Below are 22,853 nucleotides of genomic sequence, written 5' to 3'. Positions count from 1 at the left end.
ATTAACCATAGTCAAATAGTTTATGCACTGTATACTTAGTAGATTTTAATTAATAGATCTTTAATCCAATATTCTAGTAAATCCGCATATATTAATCATTTTGTTTTGTACAAATTCAGTCATAATATAACATTTCGAATAGTAAATATGAACAAGTACACTACAATATTATAACATAATTTCCGCTAACTAACAATGTTCGTATTATCCCCAATAATAATACCAATAATTTATCAACAATTTCCCATTTGTATAATCCTAAAGCATAACCGATGGAAGAGTTAAGTCACCAAACAATATTGTAATATAATATATTATTATAATCAACTAATAGTACTTGTCAAACTATTTATGTTATACGGATATATTTATTAGAATGGAAATATAGAGTTATATTAATATTGATCCGTGGTTTTAAACTGTTTGAATTACGAGTGTTTACGGTGTTATAGAATTATATGCAATACAAGAATTCAAAATGCTTACAATTACAAACCATGAATACTAAAAAAGTATGACTACTATTATAACTTAAATCAGTGCAATTAATTTCTCACGTTTTATATCCTAAACACAAAGTATACAATTGTATTTTTAAAACAAAATAGGAACAACAAATTAATTAATTGTAATGTTAGTTGAACAAAATATTTAAAATATCGTAACAATTACAATATATTGTATGATTGTATGGAACATGGATCATAGTCATAATATAAATCGGTCATTTAGATTTATGAATAACCTATATTTTCATAATATTTTAATGGTCGTAATATAAATATTTGAGTTGACACGTTCCCAACTTTTTATTTCTACAACATACAACGTACCAAAAAGTGTACTCGTCGTCACAATGAGGTTTTAAAACATTTTCACATACCACTTAAAACAAAACTATTCAAAATGAAAAATCTGTAAATAATATTATGATTGTTTTGTATGAACTATTTGTATATTAAATTATTTCCTTAATCACTGCCGCATGGTCTTTCACGTACCATTAGTGGTCTTGCACGGTGTATCAAATATATCTGACTCACTTAATTTCAATAAACTGTTAATGTATACGGTATTATGATAATAAATACATTTTGATCTGTTGAATAAATTATAACGTCTAGGTTATGACTTCCACCAAGTAATTTACTTTAGTAATAATGTACATCTTCAACTTACTATTCGTATTATTATTATTATACCCGTCTTACTAAACATGGACGTTTAAATTAAAAAATAATAATCAACAAATCAATATTTGAGTACGTCAGTTGTATAAAATCTGACATAAAAAAACTGTAATATATTATACTTATAATATTGTGTATTAAATATTATATTGTTCATTAATAATGTATTATTATACTATTTCCTATTGTAATAAATTACTATTATTGTTATATTATATTTAGTATTAGATTTTGTATATTTTGTTTCGTGTTTTAAAAATAAAAATATTTTGAATGGTTGTACATTAATGACTAGGAGTTTAATTAATATTTTAACTAATTTAAATTAATGGCTACTCCTCAAATATTTATTGTATTAACATTGATAATAATTATTATACCAAAGATTTGTTGAAAAAAATTATTCCGATTTATAAATTAAAACAGTTTAAGCGTCGCCATCTGCCGGTATAAACTTCAACAGTAGTTACGGGTTATTAACCGAACGTTTATGTTACGATTCTTAATACTCTTATTCTTAATTATAATAAACATAATATGACGTAAATTACTTCAAAAAATCATAAAAAGTCAACCAATATAGTATAAAGACCATCAAAACTATATGTCGTGTATAATTTATTGATAAATGAAAAACAAAAAATTAAAAACATTATAACTGTTTTATACGTTTTCATCTTACGCGTATACATTATTTTAAATAAGGATTACAAGTTAAAACTACGTATAAAAATATATTATTATGAAAAACAATTTTGAATGAGTATATTATTTAGTATGGGCCTTTGACGTAATTTCTCTGATCTTTTACAACAACTAACGGTTATTTTTTCCCAGTAACTTGTAGGTATCACAATATGATATTTTTAATGTATTTCAATTTATAATAATAATATTATTATGATAACACGGCGTTTTAGATAGGCTATTTAGCTACACCAATGTCTCGAGATAATTTTGTTCGTAATCTCCCAATAATAATAATAATAATAATGATATTGTTTTATTAAAATACTTCACAGCACAACAACATAAGGGAAAAATTCAATACAATTATGTGCCAAATTATAGTATATAGCTGATTTTATTATGTCTGTAACGATAACTGAAAGCAATCTTAGCAAACTGCAGTTATTTATGGCAAAATTTGAACACAAGACACTCTCAAACACACATACACAGAATTTCGCCCTTGATAGGTACCACAGTGAATTTCACAATATTTGCCACGCGCAGTGAATTTGTCCATTTTGTGATGGAAACCCATTTATTTGTATAGATTATTTTTATTTAGATAACGCATATTCCAGTTCGATTGACAGTCTATACGTAACATACAGTAGTATGAATCATCAAGCCTATCGCAAAGACAAACATCAGTCCTTTCAAATATTTTATGAGTCTTTGTTGTATTGGTTCCATATTATATTGTTTTAACACATTTTTTTTTGCTTTTAGATTAAACTGTATATTATATATGATGAATTTATATATTATATTCTTGTGACACATTTGGTTACAAAACAATATTTTTATAATAAAAGATAGATATATAGGTAGTTTGATAAATGTATAATATATAGTCATCGAAGTATTGTTGTAAATGTTATATTATTTCCCCTCGTTTGTTTCGACATTTACGTTAACAGTAATATTTTTTTGTAATTTAATGATATTTGGACAAGTTTTTTTAAGACTAATAATATCATCGGTTACAGACCATTATTTTATTGGATTTTTCATCGTTTATGTTTACCTACTTCGTACAATAATTGATTTTATATAAAGAAGAGATTTTTTTTTTAAATGTACACGTATACTATATGTAAGCTTCAAATTTGTTTTGTATGAAGGGTTTAACAAACCCCAAAGTTGATATAAAGTTTCTCCCATCAAAACACAGCTGTTACGCATCAGAATAATAGTTTAGACGGTATAATTTTAAAGTCAAATATCAAAGTGCCAATTCAGGACATTTGTTGCTTGTTTGACTTTTTGTAACTATTTCGTGCATAGGAATCATTCTGCAAAATTATGCACAGGTATTTAATATTGTAAAGACCAGTGTTCGGGTTTTATAGTATTTGCTACTTATTATTGGATAGAGATAAAAATAGCGGAGTAGGCTATATATTTTTTTTATGCACCAGGGACTCTAAATATGAAATTTTATTTCAGTGTTCTACTCAAAAATGATTCATGTCACATGTACAACATACCTATGGCTTACATAGAATTGCCGAACAGGTTCGTGACCACTTTAGCACTGTTGAAAAAGTAATCGAAAATTGTAAAAAGTATTTAAGAAAGCACCTACTAGAGTCGAAATATTTAAAATAGAGGCTCCAGGTATATGTTTACCACCAAGTCACATAATTATAAGATGGGGATCATGGATTAACGCTGCCATTTATAACTGTGAAAATTTGAACACTGTTCGCCGTGTTATTGAAAAGCTCGATGAAGATGATGCAGTGAGTATAAAAAAAACTAAAAAATACATAGTTAAACCAGGTCTTGAGAAGAACCTAGCGTATACAAATTCAAACTTCACAATTCTCGTAGAAGGAATAAATAAACTACAAACAAAAGGACTTTCTTTAATAACAGTGTTAAAAATAATTGAGGATATCGAAGAATCGTTCAAATCATTACGGGGTTGCTTAACAATAAAACGCATTCCCAAAATATTGTCGGGTGAATAGGAAAAAAGCAAATTAGACGGAGATCTTGAAGAATTGACTAGTGACGATATAGTATTTTTTAAGTATTCATCTATTACATCGGTTGCTGTTGAACGTTCCTTTTCGACCTACAAGTCATTGTTGACTGATAACCGCTGAAACTTCAAATTTGAAAATTTGGCAAAACACTTAATCAGTGTAACTCAGGTAAAATAAATAAAATATTATTTAATTAATAAATAATAATTACTTGAATTTTATTCTTCTTTACTCAGATAATTTTGAATAGTTGCGTACAAACGATGTCCAAGGTATCAAGTTAATCAGTAGATACAATTTTTTCTAAACTGTTAACGGAGATTTTAGTTTTTTTTTATAAATATCTGATAAATTGAATACAATTTTGATTTATATTTATTTTTTTTTTTTTGCTATTTTTGATGTTTTTAGGCCATATTTTACGGTTTTTTTGGTCATATTATAGCGCATATTTTAGGATTTTGGTGCTATAAAATCTGAACCCTGGTAATGACCATTCGCGTCTATAAAAAGCTTTGAAACTGGACTATTTATTTTTATTTAATTTTATTATATATATTTATATTACCATATCACACTATTTATACTATACACGTATATAATGCAAATTATATACCAGGGTCGTACTTTATTTTTTGAGTTGACCCATCCAAATTTGTTTTTAAATATGAAAATCAAGACTTGTTACGTTTTATTTGTAAATTAATTAATTAAACCATACTCAAAATGAACACCTTATAAGTTTTTAAATTCAACTAAAACTGTCTTTACTATAAAAAAAAGTGGAACATTGTAGCGTTGTTTTTTCACAAAATAATCAAACAATTGTAAATAATAATGATATTATATAGGTACATTGTATGATATAATAATTATATACAAACAGATATTTTAAAGAAAACATTTTTTGAGGGTGATTTATCGTTTATAAACTATAGAGTTTAGAATACAGACGCTTAACCCGAAGTTTATTTTATCCGTTTATCTCGAGTTAAATATTTTATCTAAAAATGTATTATTTTTAGTTAGCACGGATACACTGATTTATATTGAAACAAACAACAGTAGTTACGGTATAACTGAAACACATTTATTAAAGATATTTCGTATTCGAAAATCGTATACAGAGGGATTTCTTCATTTATATTTTCCTATACTCCTCCAATAATATTCAATGGGCACACGTAATTTGTAATTTGTATTCTAAATCAGTTTTTGGTAATCCGTCGTCACATAACACACGTTCAGTTATTATACACATATATATGATACAGAAACCGATTACAAATTCCGAACACAGAATCGAAGCCGCCAAGTCACTATTATGCAAGGTCGATTCACGTGTATTTTGTAGATACACAAAGCATAGTATATAAAATACACCTATAACACAGTGTTGTATAATGTTTATCCATTGTATTAAGACTTAAGGGTCGTCATTGTAATAACGTCATGCGTGCGAGCATTTCTATCTTTCGGCAGGCGCAATATCGGTCCCCAGGGTAAATAAATAAAAATATTATGTTTGCTAAACATTATCGGGGGTAAAGCTATAACACTTCAACGCATTACATCATTGTATGCGTGGAATATATTATAACATATTGGATACCATTGTTTTAGACTTTTATTGAATAAATCGTTTTCGTGCCATCATAAGGTATGCACTATCGAAAATTGTTAGTTAGATAGTTGAAAATATCAAATATTAACACTTGTCTAAATGAGAATTGAAAACACATAGGGGTATAATTAAAATAAGTAGAAATAATATTAAAGTATTAAGCGCGATCTTAAATAGCTTAAAATACACGATACTATACATTTTTTTAAGTAGTTTCCGAGGATGAACTGTACGTTTTTTTTATTATTATTATAATATAAAGTAATTTTAATTTAATTCTAAGTAATAAATTTATATCATAGACCACAATTTGTTAAACTAAACTAACCATATTAAGAACTAATAAATACCAATTCATTAAACCGTAAATTCGTCCACTTTTTTAATATTTAAGTAAAATGATAAAGTTATTTTCATCAAATATCGATAATACGATGGCATAATTCAAAGTGACCCAAAACCATCGTCGAGGAGAAAAAAAGTAAGTAAGTTATACTTAACAATATTATAATTTTAAATAATATTAAATATGAATTATGATACAGGAACAAAATAATAAAAATTACCGTGTAATTGTATACATAGTAATGTGGAGGACTCTGTTGGTATGCTATGTGTGTACCCATATAGGTAAAACCAGGAGCAAACTAACCAAATGATTTTTTGGCAAAATAAACATTAGAATGGGCCAAAAAATAAAAATGTTCTATGAGATATCTTCACACTATATACTTCAATAAAATATAATTAGGGGGACGAGGTGGCCGAGCGGTATAACGCGACGGATTCGGCACAGCCGGTCCGAGTTCGATCCTCGACCACTGGGCGGCATTTTTCTCCGTGCAAGTCACGGTGTCCGGAGAACAAGTGCCGCCATCCCCCCACCCCGGGGCACGGCAGAAACCTACGGGTGCCCCATTAGAAATTCTGCCAAAACACAACACACACGTGTACCAACCTACCCAATATAAAAAACCTACCAAACCTACCCAATATAAAACCTACAGTACCCTCCCCACACCCAATGGCCTATGTTGCCGCGGGTTACTCAATAAAAAAAAAAAAAAAAAAAAAAAAAAAAAAAAAATATAATTAACACAAGAAATATATAATATAATTATTTTAGTTATTTGTAAGCAAGCAATTTTGTATTTTTACATCTTACTTACCAAAAAAATGTTAGTGTTTCACGACCGTATTAATAATTATTCATGTTTTGAGACTTACCTAGAACATAAAATAATATAATGTTATTTAAAAAATTCAATCATAACAATACACTTATATTATTAAGAAACCATACGATTTAAAGTATATAATTGAACAATGATTATAGATATAAATCTATAAATGTATAAAGGTCTAAATATTGTCTTATTCAGTTGAAATGTAAAAAAAAAAATATTACAAAAGTTTTGCTCTAAAACCATAAACAATATTTTATATATTTTTAGGGAAAACGGTTTTCAGATAACGTATTATTACTATTATTTATATGAACATTTTAGCGTAGGTATGCCTTTTTTACATTTTAATAATAAAATAATTAATATAATAACAAAATATTGATTAAACCTTCAGTATAAAATATTAAAAATCCAATTAATTAAAAAAACATTTTGTTAATAGGTACTTACGTTAATTTAGAATGTTATAAAAATCAACGAAATAAAAATTTCTGATTAACAAAGAAATGTTAAAAGTGAATTACCTATGTATAAATATATTTTAATCATCATAATATAATATTCCTATAATTATAGGTGTGCTTATTATTATTTATTTTAATTTAAAAACAACATTGTCTGATGGAAAATGTTGTCATAACAATATTATAAAATATGATAATTAATACCCAATATAATATATAAATATATGAAAATGCAAATTTCTTAATAAGAATTTCGATAAAGTAACGTAGGTACCAAATTCAATTTACGGGTTCTCAAAACCAATTTAAAATTCTATAAATTGTCTCAAACAGAAACTTCATTCCTTATAATACCTAAATACTAACCTAACATCACAAAGATGAAATTTAAAATATTGGCTTAATATACGCTCGGGTATTATCTAGTTAATTTTTAGAAATTGTTTTGTTAAAAATATTAAAGCGTTCCAAACAAAACAAGTTTTTTTTCGCGTTGCTGACATTCCTAAATCGAGAAAACTTGTTATAATTACACGCACTTACGATAATAACCGTTTATGCGGAACACTGAACCAACCCGTCCCACACTTTTACGTAAATACAATTTCGGCATTCGATTATTGCCGTTCGACACAAATACATGTAACGGTCACACGCGATAGATGGAATAATTATTATACTTCCGACATAATTGGTTTTGCAAAATATTTCAATATACGTATATTGAATTGCATTATTACCTATATAGTTTAATTATGTAATAAACGACGTGTACAACATAATAATATTACACAAATGGTATATTTCTGTTCGTAATTAGAAGTACTCAATGAATTGTTCATTTTATTAGATTCCTAAATTGTGATGTATTTATCGACTTATCGTATACGTTTTAACACATTGACAATAAATAATTACACAGATTCATAACATATTTAGTTTTACTATGGAAATCGATAATAACGTGTGTAATGTGTATAGAAGAATCTGTATAGTTTAGTTACATTGTAACCAGCAACTGCATTTTAATTATACTATTATGATTTTTAAAACTCTTATCAAAACTCATTAATATTTAATATTCCAAAGAAGTATTAATTAAACCCATAAAGTTATAATCCTTACATTCTATTTAACTTTATTTTGATAATCGGTTCAAAACTATGCCCAAGATCAAAATATTTAATTCATAATAACATACACGGATAAAACAGTATGTACTATATACTACCTATGAGTAGTATACGCAAGTAGGAAATAATTAAATATTTAAATTTAATGAATGTCCAACGAAACGGGTAAGGTAATTTACTTAATTACCTACCTGGTACTCCAAAACGTTAAAAACAAATATTAAAAAATAATATTATCTATTATCGCGTCAGACTAACCGTAACATAACCCACGCGTTGTGGCATATAATTTATTGTAATTATTTATCAATAAAGTAGTCGTGTACAACAACACAAATTACGTATTTTTGTATGCATGTTTAAAAGAACATAATTCATATATATTATTATATCATCTAGCAACTGGTACACCTATAAATATCTAAAATATGCATGATTTAGGATTGGTTCATAGAAAACCTTTCACCCCTTGACAAACTGCACGCGATTTTGACGTCCGACCAGCTTCGATTAACATATTTTATATTGATGCAGATTTGTGCAAATAGGTAAACTATAAAAAACATAAACAATTTACTGGACATCCCCATACATTGTTATCTCGTTAATTTGTAAACCGTATACCGCGTCGTAGTTCTCGAAATTCGATCGATATATATAGTGCAAAACTACAAACCGATAAACGAATTATACGCTGTCCCAAGTTCAATTTTCACATGACAAAGGCTGCGCCCAAACACTTCCCTGCACCGATGCAGCTCCGGTGTAACGCGTGTGGGTAGTTACCGCAAATTATAGTTTATTGTTTGTATAAAATATATTATAACAGGAATACCCACGACGGTGTTCGAATTATTATATTAAAAGGCGAACGAAAATCACCAACACAATTATTAGCCTCAAAGGCTAACAGACGACTTTGTGCAACTATATAATATACATTGTACCCACAACGTATGCACATAACGCAATCACACACTGCATTATAATACCACATGCATCACTCGTTATATTATACGTACCTATATATTACAGAGAATAAAAGTTAGACCGTACTCAAAGGCGTCGGGATACGTTGCGTGTTCCACCTACAACTACAGCCATTAGGTATAGCTGGTATATAGGTGATCACAGAAGTACGATTGATCAGTATACGTGCCTACAGGGTGATTCGTCGTGCACGCTCACCCCCGTTTTTCATTTAATTTATTAGAATTCTAATTTTCAGAATTTTTAAATAACAATATTATTCTCAAAGACCAATTTTTTTTGTACGGGATACGTATCTTGTGGATATACAAACTTCTGTTTATCCCCCGTTTTACAGTAAATCATTTAGTAAATCGTTTTTTTGAAAATGTTGATGTGCCTAGTTCAACATTTTAACGGGTAGTTCCTCAGTTGTTAAAATGTCTGTACCTACTTTAGTAAAGATCATAGTTGTAGTCCTTAAAAATGGCTTCACAAAAACTCAAAATATATGTTATTTTGGATGCAGTATCTATTTATTATACTTGGTCGATTTTTACAAACGATTAATGTCGATAGATAAATATTAATTATTAACGTTTTAAAATAACAAATAGTCACCATAGCCATCATAATATTATCTTCCGAAACCATTATCGTTAAATTTAACAATGTTAAAATCTCAAAAACAATTGACACGTTTTGATTTTGATACGTCAACATTTTCAAAAAAATAATCTGCTAAATAATTCACAGTAGAAAATATGGGTTTCTCATTTAAAAAACAGAAGATTGTATGTCCACAGGACACTTCTTAAGTAGTACAAAAAATGTCAACAATTTGAAAATATTGTCTTAAAGTATATTTAAAAAATCCAGAAATCAGATTTTAAACAACTGCAAAATTTAACAAAAAAGGATTAAGCATGCTTGGTGAATCGCTCTGTATAATAATATATAATAAACATGCATACCTATTCGGCTATACCTATGTCATATTATTATTGCCTTTGCGCGCGAAAAACAAAATCGATGATATTATCATTTATCAATCACGGTTTATCGTGTTTCACACGTATATATCCGTTTAGCCAATCTATAGTTGTGCGCCTTTGCGAAGAACAAAATTACTAATAGAGCATAATAATAATATAATAATAATAATGATACAAATAATAATATAGGTACCTATTAATAATAATGAATAATACTGACGATGGCATGAACAATCGCGTGTAATATATTATTACGTGCGCCAGGCGCATAGAAATGCAATTTTAAAGACACGAATCACCAATAACTGTTGTCGGAGAGCGGGGATGAAAATCTCATAAAAAACGCAATAAATATTATTAGATCTGTAAGGGGTCAAAGCCGTTGAGAGGGGAGGGCAAAGATAATTAAAAAAATAAATTAGGATTTTTTAATAAAGAAAACTCTTTTAACTTTAATAATATAATATTACAATATCAGAATATAAAAGTCCAAAATATACAAGTTATACATTGTTAAATTATTATGTTTAATATAAATACAATTATATACCTAAATGTAAAATGGAATTGTACAACTTAATATAATGTATAAATCTCACTCCATAGACCATAATCCATAATATATTATCTAAATAATCAAGTTTAACTGCTTAATAATTGTTAGCTAATAATCTTGTAGCTGATGCTTGAACAATAAAAAAAAATATACATATTAATGTATGGGCAGCAGACAGAATTCAAACCCTATGCGGCTTCCCAATTTTCTTGATCCCACCCTCGGAATGCCCATGAGAATAGAAGAAATCAAAGTCCTATACGATATCTGCAGAAACGACGATTGCGATTTTCGCTACTATTTTTCGCTGGCCTTCCGTGTCGGAGTGGCATAAAAAAAACGATGATAATAATAATAATGATGATAAACGGCGGTGTTCCATCGGAATATTCGCAAATCGCACACGCACGTTGAAACGTCACGAAGAACCCACCGCTTCCGCAAGTATGGAATAATCGAACCAGTAAGATTTAGCACAGCCCGTAGCATAATAATATTATTATCAATCCAACTATGAATACAATATTATATATATACACAGTAAACATATGAGTACACCCGAACGATGCGTACCTATAATGAATGTTATTACGTTAACAATTTATCGACAAATCGGTTTTACTATATTATCGTCCGTACATAATATTGTACTAGCAATAACTATTCCAACTAAGTAGTTTATTTCACAATATCACGGTAAACGCATATACAATATAGATAGGTACGGCAAATAATTATAATATTATCGCGGCCAACAGTAATAATTATATACGTTGTTTTACAGCCTGCAGTGTCGCAGTATCTGGCATATTATTATTATTATTAATTCAATGATCATTACTATGGCGCATTATATAATATAGGTACCTATATAAATTTATTACTTTTAGAGTATATTATTATTGGTTCGACACAATAATATTATCGTATACAGAGTGGCTCTGTTTTTCAACACAAACTGATTTATTTCACAACCTGTATTACGATGAGGTACAATGAGGTGAGTGAAATACCTATGAAGAAAATTAGTTGAAACATTTGTATTGATTCAAATCTAGTGAAATCGATTATTAGAATAACATTCATTTATACATAATATTATTATTCTATAAATAATAACTTCCTCAAAATAGTTTCTTACATGGAATATTTTGGTATATAGGTACCATTTTCGTTTTATTTTTATTTTCGTCGAAATTTAGGTAGATAATATAGTAAGGCCTAAAAAATATTAGGCATTTAATCTAAGCTTTAAGGCATAGTAGGTGCGTAACTATTATTGGACATTTATACTTGAAAATTATCGCAGGTCAAATAAAACTTTATGGTATAGTTTATTGGTAATGGTATATTGGTAGTGGCTCTTTATCATTTTTTAAAAGTATAGGTCAAACATTTTTTTAGGAAATCTAATTATTGACAGAGCCAAACGTGGAGAGATACACTGTATATAGTAGACAGTTCAGCAAAACCCATGCCACAAGAAAATAATAAAAATGCATGTACCTACCTATTATTATGTACATTGCACCGAATAGTATATTATACTATTATAACTACAGAAAAAAATTTGTAAACCTAAAAACGGTGGTAGGCGTAAAATACAGTTTACAGCAACTATTAACACGACATACACGCAGGACTATAATGTGGGTATAGTATAATAATATTATCATCCATGATAAGACCATCGCCCTATAATAACCTATAATTTAAAATATACACGATCACGTCCATTCCATTTTCGAATTATTATTATTATTACAACGTCTAATACGCGATGTTCGTTAATCGTGTTTTCGAGTCGATTTCAGTAGCACTTACTATACGATTATTATGATATTGATAATACACCATACCACCCCATAGGTTAATGTATTAATCTATTATAGTTATGAATTACAATAATATAGTGAAGTAAAAACGATTGTATAATAAAGTTTTTAGTAGCTATTGCTGATTGATCGTGGTTGTTTTTCAAACAATTCACAGTTTTTTATTGTCTCTTCAGAACGGAAAAGGATGTTTTATAATAAACTGTGCATTTTGTAAAAAATTTAAATTTTTCAATACTATAATGGTACCAATAATACACACATAGTATTACGATAAACACAATAAAGCACACACATACTGCAGTAACGACAATATAACAAAAAAATTATGATATGTGATTTATTATTACATTGTTACAAAAGAGTTTTTTACGATTTACAAAACTTTTTCAATTTAAAATACACGATTGTAATAATATATATTATGACATATAATTCACATGCTAATTGTAATATTAAAATACGTGAAATAATAATATATATTTAATATAATATAAGGTATCTAAAAAATCTGGTTAAATATAATGCAATAAGTCTGTCTAATAACGCGTGATTTAAACAGATGGTTAAAAGACAAATTAAAAAAAGATGGATAAGTGGATGTCACTCTACTGTACAGCAGGTTAAAAGTGGGTCACTGTAATGAATGGTGTTAAATTTGAATTCAATGATATAATATCATTGTTTAAGAAAAACGATTCTGAGCGAAAACGGTCAGTTAGCCTATGATATTACCAAGTATGTTTGATGATATTATTGTGAATAAAGTAATTTATATATAACCTATTTACGTGGAACCTTGCTTTAAATTTTCAATCCTTAGCTATAAAAGTTAAACATTTTATACATTTTTAACTACAAAATAATTATTAAACTTTAAACTTCATAAATTTTGTCAAAATTTGAACTTTAAATGCTTATAAAAAAAAATCGTGCTTATGTATTTTTAATATTTTTTAACTGCTATTGGAACAATAAATCAGGAGCCTTGCATTTTTACGCTTTTTACCCAACAAATACCTAGAATTTTATTTATATTTATAGAAAAAAAAACTAAAAAAATTGAAAATTGACAATGTCCGTAAACAGCTAAAAAAAAGTCAAATTATTTTCAAAATTTGATCGTGTATAAAAAATGCTAATAAAAACATTCAGTGAAATTTTCAAGTGTATACAGTCATACGTTTTTTAATTACAACAAAATACGAAAATCGTTGCATGATAAATCAAGTGAATATCAAATGTTGTAAAAATATGAATTTCAAACGCTCATAAAAATTTAATTTGACTTTCTTGTGGTCATTTTTTTTATTGATAAAGGTAGACAAACTTATGGATAATCTTGTATTACATTTTCAAATAAAATCTTAGATTTAAAAAGAAAAATTTTTATGAATTCTCAACTCAAAATAATTTGCTAATATTCGTGATTTTTCCGTATTTTGTCAAGATTTGAACTTTAAATGCTTATAAATAAAAACTGTGACTAAGGATTTTTAATTTTTTTCATCTGCCTTTGAAATAATATACTAAGAGCCTTCTTTTTAATTTTTAAGCTTTTTTAACTAACAAATAAAATATTATTTATATTTATAGAAAAAAAAAACAAAAAAAAATAGAAACTGAAAATGTCCGTAAATAGCTCAAACTAAGTCAAAATATTTGGAAAATGTTATGGTGTATAGAAAATGCTAATATAAACATTCAGTCAAAATGTCATGTATCTACAGTCATTTTTTTGTTGTTTTTCCCGGCGCTTTGGAAAACTATTGGGAATTTTTAATTTTGACCTCCCAACGCACCAACTAGATTCACTTTTTCATCGAAAAAGATACTGTTGAAGAAAATCGAAGCAGTTTTACTGCCCCAAATCGTAATGATAGACACAAAAAAAAAATTTTAATTTAAAAAATTAAAAAAAAACACACATCATTGTAAAATCAATATTTATACATTCATCGCTTCGCTCAGAATCTAAAATGTCATAATCACATTAAAATGCAGAAATTAACGAAACTGTGTAGTGTGTACGTATCTTTCGAAGCTCAGCTAATGATTCATCTCATTAGAAAGTTGTTAATCGCAAAAGTGTGCTGTGTATATCATTAAATGCATCGTTAGTTTTCTTAAACGTTTACTTCTTTATTGAATGTTTTATCAAAAGAGCAATATACAATAAACTTGGTAGGTAACTATAAACATTATACATAAATTAAAAATACGTACACACAATTATTACAAGTTAATTATAACTACGTAAATAAAAGTTAATTATTAAGCAGAATAAGATAACTGATTATTTATAACTTCCTAACAAATATTTTCAAAAAATTACCGACAGGTAACTGTTATAATTGTTATATTTTCGGAACGAAAATAATAAAAAATAAACGAAGTAAACCATTAATAAACTTATAAGTAGATGTAAAAATGATATATACATATAAGAGTACCAGAAAGTTTATAAGTATACTGTATACACTACTTTTACAGATTTTAGAGAAACTGCAATATATTATTTAAAAAATACCTTTTTCGAGAGTTAATTATAAATAAATTACAATTTGCAATTTGAACAAAGATAGTGCGAAACATAAATCTGAAAACAAACATTAATAAAATGAACATTAAGTATAACACTTAATGAAATATTATATTTACAAAGCAATAGACATTAATAATCCAAATTACAATCAGAAGAACTTAATGATATTATTCTCATAAAAAATGGAAAAAACACGGTATAATATTATAATATAATATAATGTATACTTACTAACATAATATAAATAGTAAAATAAATAATAACTGTAGCACGTTATGTCTATATTATATTTATGTCAACTACTCTAATTATAAGCGCTTTTCATGCAAGCATTTTGATGTTTTATCAATATATTTAAGCATTTTTATTGGATAAAATTAAAGTAAGTACTCATTATTTGATACATGATGGAAGTAATAGAGTTGTGCGATAAGAAACATTCAAATAAATAAACACAAATTCACCTACCTAAATAATCAATAAACGAAGAAATTGGTATAAAGTAATAACCTACTTACTAAAACACTAAGACATAATATTATATGATTATTATTATAGTGAAGGATACGTATATGAACGGAAGTACTAGGAAGTAATGAGAGATTGGAATGAATTCGAGAAAATACATGAAAATGTACGGTAGTTAACGGTATCCAGAACCGTAGCTTTATAGATTATTTATGTGCAGGTATACATGCGGTACATGGAAATAAAATGTATTGAAAGTCTGGTGAATAATTTGGGTTTTGTGGTTTACACTAACAAAATCAACAAATTAAAGAACTATAAAAGTTTAAAAACACATTTATAATATATTAATTACATATTTAGAATTTTATATTTCATAATTATGATATTCTGGTACAATTTAACGTGAAATCAAGGTAGGATTGGAATTCAAAATTATAATCTTATTTAAAAAATATAGTTTTTTATTCAAATGAGTAAATAATAAGACTGGGTTTAAGTTATATATATTTATCTCAGTTTTTATTTTTAAAATTTGAACTAAAAACTTAAATTTATTACGAAACCATAGGTCTGCAAGAAGGAAAGATTGGATGATATAATGATGGTGAATGGGGATCTAAGTAGTGATGTTACTTTTGGATAAGATAGATGCTAACACTTAAAAAAAATAAGAAGAAAAGAGGATTTTCAGATTTTTAGTGGTAAGTACAGGACAATCAAATAGGACATGTTTAAAGTCACAAATAGCCTATTTTTGATGAAGAGTACAGTAAGAAAAGGAGTTTACTGATAATTTATGGGAAGGAAATGGACCGAGATTATGACCTACTCTAAGTCGCGTAAAGGCAACTATTTTTGTGTCTGGGATAATGTCGAGGTATGAGAAATAGAGAAGAGAGGAAAATATTACGAAATACCATAAACAAGTACTGCTGAGGCACGTTTAATCATTTAATTTCTTGTATTATTTAAGGAAAGAATAATTTCAATTTCGCCAAATATTTTAAATATAATCCGGATAGTATGTATTAAGTACTGAACCAATATAAATTATAGTAATATGTCGTTTATATAAATAAAGTCCGGGCGCGGTTCTATAAATATGAAATTGGAAGGGTCTATATTTTTTTTATTATTACGAAAGATAACGAATATCATTTTATTACGATTTTTTTCACCAAGATAACATTTATTAGCAATAAAAACCATTATATTTATATTTTTTAATTAACGGATATTAAGACGTATTGAGTAAGTATTTATTATGTAGCTACAAATTATATTACAACACGTATTTTAAAGTGGGAAGCTAAGGGGCCCTTTAGCCCCTAGATCCACGCCTGTTTAAGTTATAATCACATACCTAATCAGTAATCATATTACCTAGGTATACATATTGCGATGAAAAGTGTTACTAAAATAATATTGTTACAATATCTCAGTGTTTGAAATTTCAATAACAAAAATTTGGTATATACTATTATAAATATATTATATATACTTAGTTTAGAGTAAAATCTTAAATATTTATAATATACATGACAAAGATAATATTTTTATTTTTAAATTTATGATCTCGTTATATTATAGATATTTTACCTATTAGCTAGGTATCTATATTATCAGACAATATTACTAAAAATTGATTATGAATTAATTTAAAGTATGTATACACATATATGTAATTAATTTACATTTTAATAAGTCCATAATATTCTTTCAAATTAATTTCTTAGCAATCAAATTTAATAATACATTATGTATTATACACCTATTTATATTAAATAACTGTCCCCAGATTAATACTGTCATAGCCCATAGGTAATTACATAATACTAGTATAGACATTCAAGAGATAAAATGATTATTACTAATAAATATTATTATTATTTAAGTTAATTGAATATTGATATTTGGATTTTTACTTGTCCTAGTACCTAGTACATTTTATAATGAAGTGATTAATGTAAAATAAGGATATCAAATATATTTAGGTAATATAATAATATTATAGTGTGTGTACTGTGTATATTGTTATTTTCCATAATATTATTGTGATAAATAATGTCGTAAAATTATGATACATATTTCGTCAATGACATTAATACAACAACATAATATTAAAACCTACGTCTACAAATTATTTTAGGATCATTGCATTTTATCAATACGTATATTTAGGAAAACTATAGTCAAGCTTAAATTATCATTATCTATCATAAAGATATGTAATTTATAATACTATAATATCAATAATACATTTCGTATAAATTAAAATACCCATCATTAAAATATAGGGATATAGTTATATAATATGAAATCGATAGTAATATTAAAGTGAATCGGGAGAAAAACTATTAATTTGTTATAGAAATTCAAAAAATACAATTTTTCTGTCGTATATTACTTGACGCCCGGACGCCCGGTTTTCTCAAAAAAAGCGATTCCATCGATAGGTACCTACTAGTTTGATTTAGTTTAAAACTACAATTTGATTACCGCAGTTCACGTCCGATGACCACGGTCCATCCACGACGACGGCGTGCGTCTGAATCCTTTTTCTTTGCCCTCGCATAACACTGCGGTCCGTCGTCTAACAGATCTTCGTTACTAACCCTGAGATTGGCCATGACACCAGTCGCATCGTAACGTCACACGCGCAGTTTCGTGAAATTTATTTTAGAATAAAAACGCAAAACTCTCTGCGATTCCGATGTATTGCGACAAGAATTTGAACCAAATTATAAACATAGGGATGTGTCAACAACGTTTCCACGCGGACCGCACGACTATCGGCGCTGTTTTCGGATATACGTCCCCGGTAAAATTTTGTGAGGGAGCCAAACGGGCGTTATATTTTTAAACGAGTGCGAGGCACTACGGTATGACATCTAAAGTGTGGTGGGAAAGAAACGTACACAGATTGCGCGGACAGCTTAATATTAATATTATTAATACATATATATATTTATATATAATAGACTTCATTAGACGAACCAGGCGAACAAAATAGCGTAATAATAATATGCTAAATTAGTGGGGATAGTGTTACAAATTTAACTAGGCCCCCACCATGATTATTTCACCTAAACTCAACAAAATATTATAACGATGTGAATTTGTTTTACTTTACACGTATAACGCCCAGAATTTTTACGATTCAAACATCATACAACATGTCACTAATTTAAGTTTTATTGTTTAATTGTAACCCTTAAAAATAATTAACCATACTAATATTAATAAATTGTTTGAGCACATTTTTTTATTTACCAATTTATCTCCATTGTGGGTGTTCACATATTTTTTGAAAATTATATACTAAATGTTTTATATAATAAAAATATTTGAATTGATTTTCTTAAAATAAAAAACTTATACAAGACAATAATAAAATTTTCATGTCATTCACCAATTTTAAATTTGCTACATGAAATAAATTATTCGAACCAAATCGGGCCAAATAATAATACTACAGAAAGATAAATGATACATTATAGGTACCTAATATTATATCTATTTATTTATTAATTTATCGATACATCTATAAATGTATTTATTTATATTTAGAATAACTTTGAATATAAACATATACCTATGATCTATTAATCTGTTTTATAATTCTATTACTTATGAATTAATAATAGGGTACTAAAATGGAAAATATTTTATATATTTTTACATTCATCAACTATCAAAATTAATGTAACGATAAATATACAGTGCTACAATAAGTGAAATATTAATAACAATTTCAAATTTAATAAATATATAATTTTGATCAAAATAGTTCAATAATAACCTGTATCTTAAAGTTTTATTTGTCTAATAAAATATTCACATGTGTCCACGTTTAAAGTACCTACCTATGCATTTCTAATAAAATATTTTAAATTGATCGTAGACATTTCTACATAAGTTTGTTTTTAATTTTTTAGTAAATTTGTTTACCATTAATTCATTCTTGGTTCTGATTTTTATATTATGTAAAAAAAAAAAAATATTTTAGTGTTAAAAATAATATTATATTCATAGTGAGGCGTATAATGTAATTGGTACATCATAGATTGAGGAAGACTGTTATTTTTTATTTAATAAAAATAATGACTAGTAATTAAACGAATGATTAAGATAGTTATGTCAACGTAAATTATTAAATTTATCTAATATATAAATATATATATATATAATTATAATGTATTAGTTTAAAGTTTATTGATATAAAATACCTTAATACAATTATTTAACTATAATTATCTCACGCTCCTAAAATGTAATTAGGTATTTTATTAAAATTTTAAATTTCAAATCCAAATATTATAAACAGTTCTAAAGAAATTCCTATGCAAATATATGTATACATATTTTATTCACTTTTATTTAAGTTTTCAAAGCCTATATAATAATGCACGCGTAAAATACATTTCCATAAAAATAAATAATAATAAAAAAGTCGAAACGATATTGAATGTAATACATTTTAATATATTCAAAGATAATTTGAAGATATTTGTATTATTATTTATCTACACCAATTCTTTTCTTGAATTAATAATTTATTCATAAGTATGTTCACGCTAAATAAAGTGTGTCTATTTTAAAATCAGTAATCATTTTTCAATTTAGCTTAAAGTGAGCATAATTGTTCAGCGAGATACATATTCTTCATTATACAGTTTTAAAATAATTAGGGGGTAAGAAAAAGATCTATGATATATTTGTATACAATTATGTAATGTTAGAACATTTCAATGGCTATTAATTATATATGTTTTAACACTAAATATAATAGAAAATATTATAATATATTATTTTCTGTAACATTTATAAAAATAAATAATTCTAATTGCAATGTGATATGTGCTAAAATACATAAGATATAAGGTTTTTACTTTTATTTAAGATACTAATAAACGTTTTGTAATTTATATTATTCATAAATCATAACTGTTTAGTTTTTAATTTTCCCATTAAATAATTGCTTATGACGCATCCACAAATGCAATTTATAATAGACAAATAGAGTTAGGTCATTTAAAGTGTAATGACATTTTTGTGCCTATTAAAAATTGCATCTGTAACCAAAATATTATCTTGGACGTTTGATTAATTAATTAAACAACATTTAAATATGACCCTCGTCAAAACTATCAAAATCTTCACAATTTGTATTTATTAAACTTTCAAAGATTGTAACCATTATCCGAAAGCTAATAATTAATCATCATGCGTTTACTCAATAATCGAACGACAGTCTGTAATTTACTTTTCAATATCTGATTAGTCATTTTGTATAAAATAGTTATAATTTATTTATAATAATAATAATAATAGTATAAAATAATTTATGAATATTATTAAATTATTAAAATGTACATTTAATATACGTATTGGTCAAAGCACAAATGTGTAATATGAATTAGGTATATACAGAACAATATTAAGTATAAAAGTGCATAGAATATGATCAACAAATTCAAATTATGAAAAATAAACAGCTCTCGTTATTTACTATTAAATAAATAAAATCGTAATAAATAATTTTCTCTAAATATGTAAAAATATTTAATTATAGCACAACAATAATATATCATGTCATATACCTGTAACTATAGATACAAATTTCTTATACGAGTACCTATAATATTATAATAATAATTATGAAATGATTAATATTGTGCCTAGTAACTATGTTATTTCATTGCCCAAATATTATAAAAATAGGAACATGTTACCATGTTTGTCGGTATAATGTATTAATACATTGTCTACAGGTTTATAACATAATATATTGTTAATATGTTGTCATGATCATTGAAAAAGTCGCATTGGCTATAACCGTCCACATATTCACATTTTATAGATTTATTTTGATATATATTATTTTTTATCACAATTAAAGAAATTATTTAATTATACAAAAAGAAAAACATAGTATGTATTATAACCTAAATATTTACAAAAGTACATTATATGTATATATATTTTATTTTTTTTATTATTTTATCTTATTTAAAAAAATTATAAATATTACTTTGTTTTTTACTTATTATTATTTGTTGACGAATGTAGTCCGAACAAGTATCCAAAGCACTTATCGGGCTTCTCTCATTTCCTTGTTGAAGAAAAAATAATCTCAATGATTCCAAAGATTTCTTTGCCTCCTGTAGTCGGATTGGTGGATCTGGTTTCTCGTCCGTGTCTTCATCTGAATTATGTTGATCTTGTATGGATTGAATAATTAAATCATCAACGTATTCATTTTGGTCATAGCATTGCACATTTGAATCCAGTTGTTCAAATTCTACGTTGTTTAGTACTCTTACGTTATTATATTCTTCGGAATTAGGTCCCAACTGTTGATCGATACTTTGACTTTCCTCCAAAAAATCACACTTGCGAAAACAATTTTTAATTGTCTGACTACTTACATCACGCCAGCTGTCTGAAATGAATTGAATTGCTTGTAGGATATTAATTTTTTTACTGATATTTATTGCCGTTGATTTTGGTTCAAGTAAATTGTCTTCAATATTTTCTAAAATGTAATTGACCAGTGTTGCTCTATACTTAACCTTTAAATTTTGGATAACAACCATATTTAAAGGCTGAATTAATGACGTTGTATTAGATGGTAAGAACTCAAGCTTGATGTTTTTCAAAGATATATTAGGATGGGCAGTACAGTTGTCCAAGACGAGACATATAGTTTCATTTTTTAACGTTACAACGTTGCAACCAGTCGGTAAAAATGGCCGAAGTCATCCAAGCGTTTTTATTTGCATGATACTCAACCGGTAATTTTTGTAAAGAAATTTTTTAAAAACAACGAGATTTTACTTTTTCCTATCACTAAAAGCTTTTTTTTGTCAGTCCCGCTTGCGTTCACACAACACAGTATAGTTATTCTGTCCATAGCTTTTTTTGATCCAGCTATCGATTCGTGTTTAAAACACAGAGAACCATCTGGGGTTGCACGATAGTACAATTCTGTTTCATCTGCGTTATAAATATCATCGAGAGAAAATTTTGCAAGAATCTGTGGGAATTTTGTAAGTTTCCATTCATCGGCATACTCTGAGTTTGCACTAGCTATTTCGCCATGTGATCTTTTAAATTTTATGTCGTGTCTTACTTTCCATCTAGATAACCAACCATCGG

At 26.8% G+C, this 22,853-nt stretch overlaps 1 protein-coding gene across 4 annotated transcripts in view; it reads right to left on the bottom strand.

The window, feature by feature from the left end:
• The window catches only part of LOC132952816 (cAMP-specific 3',5'-cyclic phosphodiesterase), a 680,524-nt gene that overhangs the window by 216,618 nt on the left and 441,053 nt on the right, over positions 1-22,853 (bottom strand). The window contains exon 1 of one of the 4 annotated variants that reach the window (XM_061025264.1): positions 18,192-18,451. The exons of the other annotated variants lie outside the window; for them this stretch is intronic. Within the exon in view, the coding sequence (XP_060881247.1) occupies positions 18,192-18,322 (131 nt within the window). The 5' untranslated portion in view covers positions 18,323-18,451. Of the gene's footprint in view, positions 1-18,191; positions 18,452-22,853 lie in introns of those variants that run through there. 4 annotated transcript variants of the gene reach the window in all.

The sequence above is a fragment of the Metopolophium dirhodum genome, chromosome 9 (assembly GCF_019925205.1).
Source record: "Metopolophium dirhodum isolate CAU chromosome 9, ASM1992520v1, whole genome shotgun sequence".
NCBI lineage: Eukaryota > Metazoa > Arthropoda > Insecta > Hemiptera > Aphididae > Metopolophium > Metopolophium dirhodum.
Note: the sequence above shows the minus strand (reverse complement) of the source record. Positions and strands in the feature narration are given on the sequence as shown.